The following is an 18,590-nucleotide window of genomic DNA, read 5'->3' as shown; positions in this document are numbered from 1 at the left end:
ACCTGGGATCTCTAAGGTTGTAATAAATTTCCTTGACTTGGGGGGCTTAAAGTCAGGAAGATGGATTACCAGAGTACCCTGGAGGCTGAAAGTACAAGGTCAAAGGGTCAGTAGGGGCAGTTCCTCCTGAAGACTGAGAAAACAATGTTTATCCAAATACCTGATACCCTCGGGCATCACTGGGTCTCTATCTGTGGCCTTTCTCCATTTGTGTTTCTGTGTCCATCTATGTTCCATGTTTCTTCTTTTTATGAAGACATTTGGATTAAGGCCTACCCTAACACCTCCTCTTTTAAAAAAAATTATTAATATTACATCATTTTCCCCTTTCTCACTTCCCTCCAACTCCTCTCATGCCCTCCCTCAAATCCATGACCTTTTTTTTTAATCATTATTGGTGTGGGGGTGTGTGAATAAACATATAAATACAACCTACTGAATCTCTTTAGCGTTGCTTGCATGTACATGTTTTTTAGGACTCACTGCTTAATATTGGATAACCAGTCAGAGGGCTTATCCCTGGGGGTGAATTCCCATTCTCTCAGCACTCCTTAGTTGCTTGTCACTCTTCATTAAGGCGTTGACCCTTGAGTTTTCCCACATTGGTGTTGGGGTATTAACTAGTGTTCAGCTTAGTCAGACGTTGGAATTGTTTGGGTCTTGTTTAGGCCGCCATACTTTTGAGATCTCATAAATGTTGCTTCCCAAGTATGTCTATAAGGCCTACTCTGCCAACAGACTTCCTGGTCCTCCAGCTCTTACAATCTTTCTGCCCTCTCTCCCTTGATCGATTGTTCCCTGAGCCTTAGGGATAGAGGTCTTATCAGCTGGGGCCGGCCTCTACGTATCTTGCTTGTTCTCTCATTTTGGCCAGTTACAGCATTCTGTAATAGTCTCCAATGACCTTCTTGGGGTTTTCTGGTTTTGTTTTTTAACTTCTAAATAAGATCACATTCATAGGTGTTGAGGATTATGACTCTTACATGTCTTTTGGGGAAGACATAAGACAACTCAGAGTAGTGAAGCAGCTTTGTGGAATGGGCTCCTTCTTCCTTCTGATCCCAGCTGGCTCTTTCTTTGCCATCCAGTTCCTGCTTCTCTTCTGTTCATCACGTAAGAGCACGCTAGTGAGTCGGCCATAAGAAAAAGTCAGTGGCTGCATGAACTCATCCTTCCTCTCATCTGGTTTCTCTTCCTCTCATGCCAGTTGGTGGCATCTTGCCCAGGCAGTCACTCTGCCCTGAATGCACCAGGAACAACATAAAACAGGTGCCAGAATGAGGAGGTCTGCATAGGGTGGAATTGAGGTCTCAGTGTGGTTGCTTTGGGGAATGTCAAACTTAAGGTCTTCTGTGTTCATGGCTGTGCTTGAAGCTCCTTAAGTTGCCAGTTCTCCATTTCTGTGTGAACATAGATGTCTTTGTGGAGTTGAAATAGCCTGCCAACTTTTTTCATAAAAATCATACTCCAAACCACCCAAGTAGGCAGTTCAGGAGTGATCTGATTGGAGTGGTTGGAAATTTACAGCCTCTAAATTCACCCTGTAAATCACACCAGCTACTGCCACCATCACCAATTAGACTGGACAGAGTGTCCTGTCTGCTTCTTCTGATGCTGGATGAAGTTTATCTTAATTCATCTATCACCTGTTGCCTAACCAACTCCAGACTTGTTTACAGACTTCTCAGAAGACTCAGAAATCAGAAAGTCAATGACATGTTTTCAAGGAGGCTTTTAGAGATAGTTGTTACAGAGCATGTGTCCATCCTCATGTGTATCTCCCACCATGCAACAGTTCTACTGCCAAGTAATTACCTCTTCAGAGTCCAGGCTAAACTCACTTGTTCCCAGGAACAAGCTTTGTCTCCAGTCAGTCCCGAGACTTGCATTCCAGGCTGAGGATATAGCTCAGCAGTAGAGTGCTTGCCTAGGATGTTCAAGGCCCTGGGTTTGATTCCTAGTACTTTAAAAATAAAAATGATAGATAGATAGATAGATAGATAGATAGATAGATAGATAGATAGATTTTGATAGGTAGGTAGGTAGAAAGACAAATTTGGATGGATGTGTGTGGGGAGGGTGGATAGACAGATAGATGACTTGTCTTCTTGATTTAGTTTAACAGCTTCACTTCAAGAAGGAACCTTCCCTAAGGCCTTGTTTTGGAAGATCACCTCCAGTTCTCATTCCATCGACATACACACACACACACACACACACACACACACACACACACACACACATTAGCACACACACTAGCACACTCAAACATGCATGCGCGCATGAAAGAGAGAGAAAATCCACTCAGGGGTGGGATTGATAAGTCATCTTACCTCTTGACCATCTTACCTCTTATCCTGAATTCTGACCATAATCCCCTAAAGAAGATACCTCACTCAACAGTAAAGATGGAATTCCTTTTAACAAGGAACCAGGGAAACAACTGTGTTTTTCCATTAAGAGAATGCTTTTCCTCCATGGGCTGCTGGATCTAAAAGGAGGTTGAGGCTGTTTAGTAGATTTTAAATCCCCTGTTTAGCAGATAGAAAGTCAAGGCATGACAAGGAGAACATGTTTTTTTGTAGTGTGGGACCAGAATCCCACCCTTCGATTCCCCATCTAGGGAATATTGGTCTGTGCCACATGGCACAGTTCAACTTTAATTCAAATGGAGAACAGATTGCAGCGGAGGGAAAGGATACTTTCTCCTCAGCATAAGTCTAAAGTGGCAGGAAATATGGGCAAAGGGCTCAAACTCACAGAGGGACAATAGGGGTTTCCCCATGCTAGCTAATTCTACCTGTTGGGTATCACATTTTGGCACATTCCTCCTGCCTAGTTCAATTTTAGCTGAATATCCTGAAAATCCACACTTACTCCACAATGGAAAGGAAGGCCTAGGTGTCTTGGTTTCTTGCTTTTCCAGCTTCATTCTTCTCTCAGCCTTTTTGGTGGTCCAGCCTGATGTCGCTTCCTGGAGTCCCTCAGACAGTTCCCCGAAAGCGTGGACAAATCTGTTCCCTCTCAACATATGCTTGTCTCTCCCTCCCCTCCTCTCTCCCTCTCTTTCTCTACACAGAAAACTTTTCTTAATTTCCTTTAGACCAGTCATCCTCAAACAGGAGAGATTTCATTCCTCCAGGGGGCATTTAGCAATGTCTGAGGGGATATTTGTCAGTTGTCACTATTAGTGTCTGATGATGAAAAGCCAGTGTAGCTAGCCATCCCACAATGCACAGGGCGTCATCCTATAACAGAAAGTCTTCTGGCTCCCAGTGTCCATAATAGTGAGGTTAGAAACTACCAGTATTTCCCTTTCATCTTAATGGTCACTCTTCCAGGAAGGCCTCCCCTGGAGCCCCTTAAATAGTCCAGTAAGTGTTTCCACTCTGCCCTTTCCCCGATGATGTAGCACCTGCTTTCTTAGCAGCCTCTCATCCCAGGGTGTAGACTAGGGGTGTCCATAATTTGACACTGTAACAGTATATCTACAGATGTGTTGGGCCACAGGTATAGCTAGCCAGGGACACGTATGGCCTGCCAGCCACAGGTTAAAAGCACCTGGAGTAGAGAATGCTCTGGGCCACTCTCTCACCCACCGTCTGTGTTCCACGAAGCACACTTTTACCTGCCTGTTGCTCTCGGACACAGTTGCTGGCAAGGTCTTTGTTTGTTTGTTTGTTTGTTTGTTTGTTTGTTTTCTCCCCAGGAGTGGCATGGCTTTCTGAGAGCCTCAAACGCAGATACTCCAGTATTCTGGCACACTCTTGGGAATCTGATAGTCATCCCAGTTCTACCCCCTTCTCACTGAGTGACCTTCAGCAAGTTGCTTAATTTCTCTGAACTCAGTTTCATCATTTATGAAGGAGCATAAAAATAGAACCTGCTCCATGGAGTTATGGAGATTGAACGACATGCACAGTGTGCATAGCGGGGAGGGGGGGGCGGGCGGTTACTGAGCCCGTCTCTGACATCGAGCGAGCGAGGGATGCGTTACCATCAGGCGGGGGCTGGGGAGATGCCTCAGTATGTAAGAGTGCTTGCTGTACGTTCGTGAGGACCTGAGCTCAGATCTCAGAACCCGCAAGAAAGCCAGGTGTGGTCATATGCATGTCTGTAACCATAGCAACCATAGCACATAGGAGGACCTGACAGTGACAAGTTTTCTGGAGCTTGCTGGCCATTGGCCCAGATTCGGGTACAGTGAGATACCCTGTATCAAGGAAATATGATGGAATGTGCTAGACCACAACACTGTAATCCTCTTTTGGCCTCTGCACACACACGTACAGTGCTTATATCTACTTATATGTCCATACACCACACTTTCTTACACACACACACACACACACACACACACACACACACACACACACACACTTACTGTGTAGAGCCCTTGTAAGCTCCAGGCCCACAGACAGAAAAATGGATAGTTGGAAGCAGCCTGTCACCTTCTTACATCCCTCAACACTCAAAGGTGCCTACAGATGTCTTGTCTTACTATAGATTAGTTATAGGCGCCTAGATATTCCCTCTCTGAAGCATAGAAGTGCCTCTACAGCACCCGCAGGTAGGGCTCAGGTCACCTCCAGCCTCTCACCCTCTCCACTCGAATCTTCTTTCAAACCCTGGCCTGGCACCCTGGCTTCTTATCTGGATTCCGCCTCTCAGGTTCCACCTCCCGCCTCAGCCTTTCTCTGGAGGGATGCCCACTTCTCCATCTCCCTGGGCACCACCTCCAGTGTGGGCAGGGCTTCCACGCCCTGTAACCAACCAGCCTGGCCCTGCCCCCCTATCAGGTCTGAACTCTGGTCCACAGCCAGGTGCCCCAGTTCCCATAAGATTACCTACAAGGGAGTTAGAGGCATTTGTATGAGCTGAGTGCCAAAACAGATCACTGTACTTGCTTTTCCCTTGTAGGGGCCGGGAGAGGGTGAGGCTATTTTCAGCTCCCGACTTTCTTTCTCTGCTGCTCTAGACATCCAAAAACTGTTTCTAGAGAAGCAAAGGTCTGTTTCCTAGACTGCTGGGGTCGGTAAACAGAAGTGTGTATTTAGAGATGGAGGATGAGACAGGAAGTAGGTGCTGTGCCTGGTCAGAGAAGGCATCAGACAAGGCACCAGAAGCTGCACACAGGAAATCCTTCTGTGGTAAGAGCAGATGTAGGAGCCAGTCCCACACAGGTAGCTAGCTATCACATCCAGGAACTGGCTTTCAGAGCCCCTCCCTGTCGGCAGAGCCTAGGGCTGGGGAAGGCACAGAAGAGTCCAGGGCATCACTGCTGAAGGTGGCTGGGGAGAAGGGGGTGAGAGGTGAGGGGTCTTGTGGCATCAGCTCACGGAGATGGAGCCTCTGGTGCACCATCAGCTCCTGACTGTGGGTGAATAGCCCTGCTGATCAGCTTTTGGCTTTCTGCCCAGCAGCCAGGAAAACCTGGTGGGTTAGTTTCTAGGTCTCTTTCTCTTTCTGGTTCTCATACCCTCAGGTTGAGAGTGTGTGCGTTTTCACCTGTTGGTCTGCAGAAGGATGGGGTTTGGGTTCAGAGTGTGTGGTAGAATGTTACGGAAGGGGTGGAAATGAGTGAAACTGGACTTCTTAAGATTAAAGTCAGTGGCTGGGTGGGTGGCACATGCCTCTAATACTCTCAGAAAGCAGAGGCGCATAGAACTCTGTTTGAGGCCAGCCTAGTCTACATAGAGAATCCCAGGACACTCGGGACTACACAGTAAGACCCTGCCTCATAAATAAATAATAAATGTCTGTGTTGTAAAGTCCCTTTCTAAGTCGAATACCAGGAAAGAGCCACACACCTGTCACCCATTCCTCTCGCCCCTCTCCCATCCAGGCTGGCCTTGAGTGGTCCAGTGTCTCTTTTTTTCATTTGATTTGAAGAAATCGGTGCCTTCCCACCCTTCCTTATCTTCAGTCCTTCCAGTGTATGCAGTGAACGTCTTTGCTTTTAACTCCGAGCTTACTAAACACCATGGAAGAGTCACAGCAGGCTCACAGTGAAGTGCCCAGAGTCCAAAATTTCAACTGTTTTCCAAGATGGTTCCACTACTCTCCAGGAACATTCTCATCCTATCCCAGTCCTGTGGCTCAGGACAATAAGAAGATCCTACAAGGGAAGATGCTCTATTCAAATATGACTTATTATAGAATGCTAGCCTTAGCTTCCTATGGCTGAAACTCCTAGGGCTCCATGTCCACAATGGGTCCTGTATGAGCTGGTCACTAGTAAATCAGAAAGCTCCTATTCTCAGGAACTGTAGAAACAGGCAAGAAGGACAGAGAGAGACCAAGACCTGACTTGATGGAAGTCAGGGGCACATGTCCCTGGTATGAGCTGGATGGAGTCACAGTAAGGTTAACAAGCTCTGTTTAAGTGCTCCCCGAACGCCAAGCCATGTATTAAGTACTTTATGGTCATTATTTTGTGCTCCACAACCCACAACCTGAGAAGGCAGAATCTAGGCTGCGGTGCCAGACAGCTTTGGTTTAAACCTTATCCTTACCTCTTGCGAGTTGTGTACTCTCAGGAACATTCTTGCATCCTTAAAGGCTCAACTTCCTTATCTGTAAAATGGAATGATAATAGTACCTACCCCATAATATCCCGAGGATTGCATCAGATAAATACGTGCAGAATGGGTGAGAGACGCCCCCGGCGAAAGGCAAGCAGTCAACATGTATTAGTTAGCCTTATTGCTGTCGCCTTTGATGGGTTTTTTCTTGGGCTTCTGTAACAGAGTGCCACAAACTAGGTCTGGAGGCTAGGAGTCCAAAATCAGGGTTTTGTTTTACTTTGTTTTGTTGTTTTTTGATTCCACCTCCTGGCCCAGCCAGAAAATCATTCCAACCTTCCGGCATTCCTTGGCACAGTTACAGGCATTTGCCTTTGCGTCCCTTCTTTCTGTTGTCCTTCTTCCCTGTGTGCATATTTCCCCCTTATATCAGGGCATCACTCCCATCATTTGGGCCCACTCTAATGACCTGCTTTGAACACGATTACCTCTAGAGATCCTTCCTGTCTCTAAACAAGGTCACGAACTCAGGTACTGTCAAATGATAACACCCCATGTGTCTTTTAGGGGAGACGTAACTTGACCCATGATACAAGGCTCCGTAACATACTTAAAGTTATGTGACTTGCTAGTGATGAAACCTGTCTTGTAGCCAGAGATTTTCTTTTCTTTTCTTTTCTTTTCTTTTTTTCTTTTTTCTTTTCTTTTTTTTTTTTTTTTTCTTTTACAGCAGATTCCTCAGCGTAAATCCCAAAGGAAAGCCTCAGTTGTGCTCAACATTTTCTGGCATGAAAGAATGAGGCAGGGGTGTCATCTACAGATGGGTCAGGCTGCACTCATTAGCTATGTGGGTCACGGGCCATAAGCTAGACTAGCTGGACGTGTTTAGAGCCTTGTGCTGTTTTCGTGATGGCATTTTCTCTTTATTTTGCCCTCTTCCACAGCTTGCCTGCTCCAGGCTGAGCTGGTAAATTATGAGCGAGTCAAGGAGTACTGCCTCAAGGTCCTGAAGAAGGAAGGAGAGAACTTCAAGGCCCTTTACAGGTCTGGTGTGGCCTTCTATCATCTCGGGGACTATGACAGAGCTCTCCACTACCTGAAAGAAGCAAGGACCCGACAACCAACAGGTGAGACAGATGCCCCTGCTATATCACCACAGACAACCCTGACAATTCCTAGGGCTTGCTTATTAGAGAAAATGGTGTCTGTGGCTGGCAGGGCGAGGTGGGGCCAGAGATAGAAATCAAAGGCTCAGGTTTAGGTAATTATGACCCAGAATGTGGAGACCACATGCTCCATGCCTTCAACTAGAGTCTGGTTCTAGGGACCCTGGGCACCTCTTCCCTTCAGCTACACTGTAGAATTGATTTTTGCCCTTGCCTACACAAAGCTAGGTCTCCTCACTTATTCAGTAAACACACAGAGTGCTCACTCTGTGGCACAAGCTGTGCCAGGCACCAGGGATGGAGGTGAGAAGGCCCTTCCCTATTCTAGGAGTCCACATTTGATTGACAAGACAGGCACAAGCAGACACTTCTGATGCTAAACCCAGCATCTTTCAGGAAGCACCCACCGACTTCTCCAATGAGATGGCATTGCTTTAGGTAGTGTGTAACAGCTATCCCAGCCACCCTTTCATTTATTCATGGGCATTTGCTAACGTAGTACAGTGGGCCAGGAACTGCTCTAGGTGGTAAGTACATTAGCAATAAGCAAAGAAGGTTGCCACTGTGTCCAGGATCCTGTGCTTGTAGGCCTAACATTCAGGAAGCAGGAAGATTGCGTAAGTCTAGGAATTCAAGACCAGCCTGGACAACATAGGGAAAAGTTATTTGTTTTTTTGTTTTTGTTTTTGTTTTTTATTTTGTTTTCATTTAGTTTATTTTGTCTGGTTGTTTTTTTTGTTTTTAAGACAAAGTCTTGCTGTGTCAATCAGGCTGTAGTCAAACTCCTCATCCTCCTGCTTCAGCCTCCCAAGTGTGTGCCATCGTACCCAGCAAGGAGCGTGTATTATAAAGGAGGAAGCAAGTAGATGCTTCCTCTAGTAGATGATGCGTTCTTGGCAGCAGTAAATGCCATGAAGGAAATAGAGCAGAGGAAAGGGAATGCTGTTTTAGGGCAGGTGGTCTGCAGGCCTCTGTGATGAGCTGAACTGTAGGCAATGAACTGTAGGTGTGATTGTCCATGTGGTTGGTTCGTTAAGATGGCCAGATTTCCTCCAATCCGTCTTTAAGAACTTCTCAAGTTGCTAACATCCTACCGTACCCTTTCTTTGCCTTTTTAAAGAAATACTTCTCTATTTTTACATATGGTTGGCTTACTTCCTGCGAATAAAGTGTGTTTCTGCCAACTATATTGTAAGCAACTTTGGAACTAAAAGCAGATTCACCCAACAGAGTTTTCTTGAGCACCTGCTCTATGCCAGTACAGGATGCTGCCAGGAGCTTTTTAAGTGTGATGCACTATCATTTTTTTTTACTTCCACAAGTAGGTATCCCCGGCAGCACTGTGATTCTTCTGTGTGGGAAGGGCAGAGCTCAGCGGCTCCTGAATGCCATGCACCACTCACTTAATTCAAGGACTGGAATCAGGAGAAAATGCTCCAGTTGAGAAGTGACTATCTGGCCGTACTTAAAAAGACAAAAATAATCATGGAACAAAGTCATTTTAAGCTCCTAAGTTAAGTAAAACAACACATTTGACTAATGTTTATTGATCACGGTCTTAAGCACTTTTAGACTTCCCTCTTCTGGCCTTCACATCGACTCTAGAAGAAGGGTATTATGATCCCCAGGAGAATCAGGCTTGAGCAGACATGCCAATCACTGTGTTGTCTCCTTGAGCTTTTTTTTTTTTCTTTTTTTTTTTTTTAATTGTTGTTGCTTGTTGGTTGGCTTTTTGTGTTTTGTTTGTTTGTTTGTTGTTTTGTCTTGTTTTCATGACAGGGCATTTCTACATAACCCACCCAGGCTGTCCAGGAACTCACTATGTAGACCAGTCTGGCTTCAAACTCACGGAGTAAAAGAGTAGGCCACAATGAGCGTCCATGAAAATCTTAACCTTTCCAGGTCCCAGTCTTCCGTTTTGCCACAGAGAGGGTCAGGATATATACCTTGCAGACTGTAATAAGAGATAGACTAGATAAAGATGGCAAAAAAAGCAAACAACAACAACAACAAAATGCCTAGCATAATGAGGCACAGGGTATCCAGCTGTAGTCGAGGTACCTGGGAAGCTGAGGCAAGACCATCACTTGACTCCCAGAGTGTGAAGCCAGCCTGGGCAACAACCCCTCCGTTAGAAATATCTTCTTTGGTTGGGTTTTTGAGATAGAGTTTTTTGTAGCCCAAGCTGGCCTCAAACTAGGTATGTAGTCAAGGATGACCTTGAACGGATCCTCATGTTTCTTGCCTCCCAAGTCTGGGGATTTAGGTGTTCTTCCACCGAGCTGTAAGCAACATTTTTTTCTAACTTAAAAAAAAAAAAATCACAGAGCAGATATTAAAAATGAATATTGTTTCTTGCAAATGGGACACAGGGTAGAGAAGTTGGTAGTTTGCCTGAGGCTTAGCACCAAGGCAAGCAGACTCGGCTAAGTGTACTGACACAGGGACCACTGAGATCATCTCCTGCCCTCCCCCTACCCAACCTCAGTCACAGTAGACTGGTCATATTTGCTACAGAGAAGCTGTGAGGAAAAAGCTGGCATCTGGCTGCTCTCTCTGCCACCACTAAGGCAAGTTAGGCGGGACCATGGCTGACTGAATCTAGCCTGTCAACAAGCTTTAGGCCCAGCTCTTGCTCCATTCTTTGAAGATACCGCCATAATCCATGCTGGGTAGTCCCTGAGGTGTGTTTTCTTTCCTCACAGACACCAATGTGATTCGGTACATCCAGCTGACAGAGATGAAGCTCAGCAGATGCTCTCAAAGGGAGAAAGAGGCCGTGTAACGAGGAAGCTTCTCTTGAGCCGCACTCACACCCGACCAGGGACTTCCAGGCACCTTTGGCAGAGAGTCCCAATGTGGGTTCTCTCCCTCTCTCCCCAGTTCTTCCTGTACTCCTACTCCTGTTGCTCCTCCTGTTGCTCCCCAGGTCTGTCTCCTGAACCTTGGTGGGCAGCCCAAACGTGGACTTATTTTCTTCTCTAGCAGGCCAGCCAATGGGACAGCTAAGGAAGAGTCTGATGGACTGGGGGCCGAATTGTGGCTTTGGCCTGGGCCAGTGTTTCTGAGCCTGGCAGGTATGTGGATACCACGCTCTGGACCTTTCCACACTTTCCTGATGGATCAGAGCATCTTGAGGGAACTGAGAGGAAATCTGGGGCTGGTTCTGAATGTAAGAAGCATTGTTTGAACCAATGCTGAGATGGTGAATTTCCTTCAGCCCCCTCAGTCACCTGAGCTCCTGCCACACACACACCCTTACTTGTCTAGGCTTATACTTTCTTCTCTCCCACTAGGAGGTCAGGTCTTTGCCAGGATTCACATGCCATTCAGGCCCACTCTCAATGCCCTCCTCACATACCATTCTCCCACTCCCAGCCAGTAAGCAGCTGTGACAGCAGAAGGACGGGGTGAAATGGGCCAAAGCTTGGGGGCAGAGCAGACTGTGTAGGTGATGGAGGGGGGCAAGATGATGTCAAGGGAAAGAAAGAGCCTTGGGTGGGCTGAGGGACTGGACTAATTAATGTAAATGAAAACAAACTCACGGGCACCAGTTCCTGCCATTTCTGTTGGAAGCAGTCCACCCCTCGCTTCTGTTCCCTTCCTGTCCCTCAGGAAGAATGGCTTACAGCTTCCCCTAAAGCCAGTGGCTATCAGTCCAAGACTATACATCATGTTGACCACAGCTTTTGTGCTTTTGGGAGTGTGCCGGGATTACGGAAACTGGTCCAGGACTTGGCTGTGTGAGAATCTGTACACACACCTACACCCTTTTTGACAAAATTATCTAGCACATAAATTTTTGTTGAATGGATAAATTTCGACCGCAGCCTGACTCGCCTGCCTTAAACTAATTGGAACCCAGCCTGGTCTCCTGGCACCTATGCTTTTTTGTGCTATGCCATGCTGAAACATTTCCTGAGGGCTTACTGGTCCCCCACCATAGTGCAATATAGGATGTAATCCCAGTCTTCACGGAGATAGGAAAGCTGAGACATCCTTATGAGATTATTACCAATGACACCATTAATATATATGATGCTTAAACATTTTCAAGTCACTTTCATATATTTTTCGTGTGATTTAGTGAGACACTATTGTATAGAATCAAAATATATACAGATGCAATAATGTTAATAGTTAGGATTTATTAAATGCACTCTCTTCAGATCTTTACATGGACAATCTTATTTCTTTCATATAATCACTCCGTGAGATATTATTCTCAGGTGGTGAAGAAGAAAACAAAAAGCTGGGAAAATTAACTTTCTGGAGGTTGCATGGCCTTATGGGACATGGCTAGGCTCAAAAGATCTTTTTTGATTCCAGAGCCCTGGCTACTAACTATCTTATGCTTAGTTGCCTCCCTGTTGGACAGTACAACTGTTTGAGAGCAGAAGAATTTGCCTGAAGTTGAAACATATTCAACATCTCAGTGCCCCACCCCCTTATATTTACATAAGCAAGACACAAAGAGACCGAAAGCCAGAAGGCCTAGTGGCTTGGGCAGTGACCAGCCAGAGGAAGACAATTGAATCCCAGCATTTACATCTGTGTGCTTGCTGGTCATTCTAGTTACTGATAGGGCAGCAGGAATCCGAACAACCCACCTGTCATTCCTCACTGTATGGCCAGCAGTGAGAATGGATCACAACTATAGGCAAAGACTGAATAGAGACACGCAGTTAATTATGGATTTTTGTTTGAGCAGTAGCTTTGCCACTGTAAGACCCAATCGCTGCTGAAGGAGCCCGGAAGCCAACAGCACAGGTTATATCCACACAGCTCCCCAAACGCTTTCAGCGGGGGCTGCAGGAAGGTGCTAGAAATATCCAGAGTTCCACAGTGTCTCTGGAGAAGAAGAAAAGGAAAAAGCCATCCCAGGTACCACATTCCCTGACTTTGAACATATCCTGTCTTCTTCCTCCAAAATGGCTTCATAGGACCCCCACCTAGAACTACTCTCAGCCCTGACATATGCCTACGCCCACACCCTCAGCCCCCAACGCCATCCCCAAGCTCAGAGGTTATAAGCTGACAAACCTTTAGGATCGGAAGGATGAAAATGAGGTCGGGGTGGTTTACAGAATTTCAGACTAGCAGGCTCCCCCCTTTGTTCTTCAATGCATGGGAGTGACCTTGATACTGATTCCCAACAAAGGGCAGGAGAAGGCTTGCTTGGATGAATGCATCAGGGCAGGGCTATCCTCATAGGAATCAAACCATTGTCACCCCAGAGAGAACGTTTGAAAAGCACAATGAGGCGAGGGCAAGCATACAACCATTGTCTCAGATCCAGTGACTCAGAGCCATATGCTCATGGGAACTCCATTCACTGTGACCCAGACTTCAATGACACCCTCCCCCACCACCACCAAAAGAAGCTACCTGGGGTATTAGTTAACACTAGGGGGTTGGCAGGGCTGCGTTTTCTGTGCATCTGTCAGCAGTCTTCAGAAGGCTGTTCTCTCCCTTCTCCCACATCTCCTAAGTTCAAGGACCGCACTCTAATTGCAGACTTGGTGGGTGCCTCTATTGAACTGTGGAGACAGCACTCACCATGGATCTGCATTGCCCATCCGCCTGGACATTCATGAGAGGCCCTTTGGCATAGAACTTATACTTTTGTTGTTGCTGTTGTTGAGTTACAAAAGCTTTGCACACGTGTTGTGAAACATTTAAGAAAAGTTTAAGGTTGGAACCCATCCCATCACGCCACCACCAAGACAACATTTTTACCTTTTTGGCACATTTGTCATTCTCCTTGGTATAAATGTGGACACATCCGTTCACCGGCTTTTGTTTGTTTGTTTGTTTGTTTGTTTAATGAAGAAAACTGGATCACGCTGTATATACTCTTTAATAACTTCCTTTTCAAATGTGTATTTATATTTTAGGGTATGCAATATATGCACAGATATACAAAAGAGTACACAAACTCTGTAGTTGGAAGCGACTCTTCCTCCCCCGTCTGCCGCAGCTAGTTTCCCATGTACCCCCTAGAGAGAGATGTTTTTCAAAGATATGTGTACATATTCTTTTATCGCTCACAAGTGGTGGCATATCAGATACTTTTGTCCCCTTTTGCTTTATGTAATATGTCACGGGCATTTCGGCATATCTTTTGGACTTTTCTGATAGTATCTTCATGGTTTGGGTGGATCTTTATGTTGTAACCCGGCCACAAATGCGGATGATTTCACTTGTTTTCAATCTTTGCTGTAAATAATGTTGTAACTGACATTCTTGTCGCTAAATTTTGCACATGTCAATGATGAGCTCCTTAGGATGTCATCCAAGAAGGAAACTGTGTGACTGTTTTTAAAGATTTTGATACATGTTGCCAATGCCCTGTAGGAAGTTTGTACCAAGACACTGTACCGTTTGTGGCTCCCAGAATGCCCTGCTCTCTGGGCCTTAACAAGCACTAGGTATTATCACTTATCAAATCTTCGACAATTTGATAGGCAAATAATAGTATGTCAATGGTATTTCAACTTACTGCTTTAACTTTTTTTGATTATCAGTGAATAACATTTTCATATGCTTATTGATCATTTGTATTTCTTTCTTTGTGAATTTTCTATTTATTTGATATTGATGTTTATCTATGTTTATCTTTATTATCTATTTGTAACTTTTAAGAATATTATTTTTGTCAAGAAATGCAGCAGATATGCTTTCCAAGTGCTTTGCTTTCAGATTTCGTTTATGGTGCTTTTTGACATACATAAATTCCTAATTCTGCAATTAATTTGCCCTATGTTGTTAGTTTTTCCTGCTTGTATCTTAGACAAGTATCTAAAACGCAGTTCAAGCAGTTGCTTCCACAGCTTCAAAATGCTTCGCCACTTCGCATCATTCTTAAGACAAAAACCAAACCCTGAAACGAACACTCAACTTTACCAGGCTCACCTCGGGCCTTCTTAAAGTATCTTTCACTCTACAGTCATGTAACCCTGAGCCACTGAGCTGGCTAGGTCTGTGGGTCTTTCCATGCTGGCTCCTGTCCCTTGTTGGACATTCCTTGTACCTAACCCCATCTTTGCCTGGTAACTCTTTTAAGTGCTGACGCAGCATCAATCCCCAAACTTTAGTCTGTGCTCCTAAAGCAAAGCCTCTGCCCACTGATTGCCACAACTTACCAGAATTTCTTTAATTTATTTATTTATTTATTTATTTATTTATTTATTTATTTTTAATTTTGGCTTTTCAAGACAGGGTTTCTCTGTGTAGCCCTGGCTCTCCTGGGACTCACTCTGTAGGCCAGGCTGGCCTTAAACTCAGAGATCCTCCTGCCTCTGTCTCCCAAGTGCTGGGATTAAAGGCATGTGCTAACACCACTTGGCAAGAATGTCCTTTTTACACTTACCTCTCCCCTCACCCTTGGGTTCCCCAAAACAGGCGCTCAGGTTTCTTTGCAGGCAGAATGCCTGACACTGTAGGTGCTTGAAAGCTGGTGAGCACAGGATCTGCGATGGATAAACAGTGAATTTGGTGGCAGATATCGCTTGTGGTAAAGAAGATCTGGACTAGATCTGTTCTGAGAAATGAGAACTTCCTATAATACTCAGGTCTGCAGGGAAGCCGAATGCTCTGGCCCTTGCTCTCCAAAACGCCATAATCACTTCAGGGTTTTGTTTGTTTGTTTGTTTGTTTGTTTGTTTGTTTGTTTTTAAAGTACATGCTCGCAGGCTCAGCCTTAGACCCAGTGAATCAGACTCACAGGGATATTGCCCAGGCCCTTAGAGTGATGACCAGGCCTGTTAAGGGGCCTGCATTGATACAGGCCAGCAGCCTCATTCCAGCATACACCTGGCTCCATCACATCAAACCACGTGACTTCTTACAGTGGACAAATAAAGCTTTGTTGGAGCACTCACTTAAAAGACTACTGGTCCTGTGACACAGAGATAGTTACTTAACCTTCTGACTCTTGTTTTCCAAACCTACATAGAAGGGTGTTGAGAGGATTAGGAAATAACTGGCTCCCAGCTAATGTCTGCAACAGAGCAAACGACCATTTCCTTCCTTGCTCTCTTCAGCCTCAATTTCCCTCGTTGATAGTTTGATGATACCTCTATGCCTGCCCTCCATATTCTCACACTCAGCACCCTAAAAGCTACCTAAAAGTTACCCTCGTGTAACTCTGTTCAAACAGGACACGTTCTTGGGAAGGGTTGTAGGAAAATGAGGGCCCTAGATGGCCTCCTTATGCCCTGTCTATAGCAATCGATGGGAAATATTCTGATGATTTTCAGAACCCACTGTCCTCTGGTTATATCCAAAGATCAACACCAGTGTCCTTCCTGACAACCCACCCAAGCAGTCTCCATGCTGAAAGGAGGAGCAAGTATAAGGAAATAGAAGGGAGACTACCCCTCTCCTTCCAGTGCCCTTGGTGTCCCCATCATGTGACCATTGTTGGGTCAAACAGCTGACCAGCAGGTGCTTTGATTAAGATGTTCCAGCCTCCACATCTAGCACCATAGCAGTCTGGGGCAGGTGGTGGAGGCGGGGAAAATGCACTCTGTCCATCAGGCATGGCATAGTTCAAATTACCGAGTCAGCATGAAAAGCCCCACTCTAAATGGACTGAAATTGGATTCTATTAAAAACCACATGCAGCAAGGCCTTTGGCTAATAATATTTTCTAAGACGTAGGAGATTGAGAGGAGCTGGCGGCCTCTGAAGAAAGTTGTCTGGAATGAGGCCTCCACTGCCCTGTCTTTTTAAAGTCACAAAGAATGTTAGGAGTGGAAGAAAATTTGAGGTGAAATCGCTGGACCTTCATATACACAACTGGTCAAATCTAGTCCGATGATCAATTCAAGGGCACAAGGCTTATAAATTGTTCAGCCAGAACTGCAACTCAGGCCAATTTGTTGATGACAAACAACTTTCCCCTAAGCCGAAATATATTCACAATGCCCCTCACCTAAGAAACACGAATTTTGATGTTGTGAATTGTTTTGCTCTAAAGAAAATAGGGACACTGTATTCATTTGTTTATTCCTCCACTCAGTATTTGTCCTCTCGTGTTCTTCAGAAGAAGAGGGTCCAGTGCTTTAACAAGGCACACCTCTGCCTGCAAGACTTTTAGTATACTGGCAAGAAGGGAAAGTAAGCAATACTAGTTCCTGTGTAGGTAGTGTCACCAAAGACGCTGGAGCACACATAGAAAGGAGCATCTATACCCATCCCGAGGGAACGGGAAGATTTTTCCTGAACGAAGCCAGCACAGTAAAAAAAAGATGTGTAAATTCAGACCAGGCTCAATGACAATCTCATTAGTGGCCATAACTCTAAGAAGATGTCGGAGAGCCATCATGTGCTATCTTCCTGCTTTCTTCTGGTTCCCCATGCCTGGAATCAGGCAAAGATGGTGCTTTAGGACCTTGTCAGGTCCAAGAGCTAAGAAATCACAGAAGACCTTCCAGTTGTTTCTGATCAGATCCTTCAAGTAGCTGTTTATATTCTCTGCGAATGCAGCCAGGAACGTAAGACTAGTGCTTTCCACAGCTGGGAAGATGGCTCAGCAGGTAAGAGTGCTGACTGGGTTCAAGGATCTAAGCTCAATTCCTCAGTACCACTATTGCACACACCGGAAATCTGAGTGCTTCAAGAGGGGAGACAGGAGGGTCACTGGGGCTTACTGGCCAACCAATCGAGCTCAATCAGTGAAGTCCTGGTGCGCCAAGAGGGCCTGTCTCAAAAATAAGGTGGAGAGTGATAGGAGAAAACACTCAGCGTTGACCTCTGGCTTCCTCAGGCACATATACATATGTGTACACGTGAGCATGTACACACACACACACACACACACACACACACACACGAAAAGACATGATTTCCTTGAGAGGGAAATTCTATGTCAGGTTTCATACAGTGTAGCTCCCACACATGATTTCATGAGCACCTTGGATGGAGCACAGCATTATCAGTTCTCGTATCTGAGCCTCTTCATTCAATCTAGGGTGGTACTGTGTGCTAGAAACGTAATGTGGACCATCTTTATTTCCAGTCGTGCTACACAAAGTAAAAAAAAAAAAAAAAAAACAGAGTAAACAACCTTTAGTAGTATTTTTAATAATAAATAAAAACAAAGCTAAAGAAAACAGCCAAAATCATTCAGAAAGAAATTTATCAAAAGAAGTACAGAATTAATATTCCAACATTAAACATCAAACATTGCCGGGAGAAGTTAGAAGATGCCTGAATGAGCGTGACTGTATCTCGTGTTGAGGGAACGGAAGACTTAGTCTTGTCTCACAGCAGGACTTCCCAGGCTGATCTGCAGATCCTACACTGTTTTTATCATTGACAGAGTGATCCTAAATTTCATATACAGAGTTGAGGAATCTAGAACAACCAATCTAAAAGCAAAAACAGAACAGCAGGAACTGCAGAGCTCACTTGGTGGTTAAGAGCATCACTCGGTGGTTAAGAGCATTCACCGTTCTTCCTGGGGACTCACGTGTGGCTCACAACCACCTACGACTTCAGTTCCAGGGGATCCTTTACCCTCTTCTGGTTTGTGAAGATACCTGCACCTCTCTCACACACACACACACCCTTTCTTAAATAAAGGTAAATATTACTATAAGGACTAAAAGACCCACATCTGCTTTCAAAACGTATCATAAAGCTGTAATAATGAAGACAGTGTGAGGCTTACATCAAGAGAGACAATAGATCAATAGATCAACAGAATCGAAATGAGAGTCCAAAAATAAGCCCTGACATTTACAGTAAATTGATTTTCTACAAGAGTTCCAAGACAACTGAGTAAGTCGGGCGGGGGTGGGGAGAAGGAGGGAGGGAAGTCTTTCCAGCAAATGGTGCTGGGCTGACAAGATACTCTGTGCCAGGCCTGTGGGAACTGCCTCATGCTACATAC

At 45.2% G+C, this 18,590-nt stretch overlaps 1 protein-coding gene across 1 annotated transcript in view; it reads left to right on the top strand.

The window, feature by feature from the left end:
- Ttc9 (tetratricopeptide repeat domain 9) overlaps positions 1-14,444 on the top strand; it is a 35,864-nt gene extending 21,420 nt beyond the window's left edge. Inside the window, exons 2-3 of the mRNA XM_055593155.1 lie at positions 7,469-7,651; positions 10,396-14,444. Coding sequence (XP_055449130.1) covers positions 7,469-7,651; positions 10,396-10,475 — 263 coding nt within the window. The 3' untranslated portion in view covers positions 10,476-14,444. The remainder of the gene's footprint in view (positions 1-7,468; positions 7,652-10,395) is intronic.
- Positions 14,445-18,590: the final 4,146 nt, after the last annotated feature.

The sequence above is a fragment of the Psammomys obesus genome, unplaced genomic scaffold, assembly GCF_907164565.1.
Source record: "Psammomys obesus unplaced genomic scaffold, mPsaObe1.curated_primary_1811, whole genome shotgun sequence".
Taxonomy (NCBI): domain Eukaryota; kingdom Metazoa; phylum Chordata; class Mammalia; order Rodentia; family Muridae; genus Psammomys; species Psammomys obesus.
The sequence above is the reverse complement of the archived record's forward strand: the minus strand, read 5'-3'. Positions and strand labels throughout refer to the sequence as shown.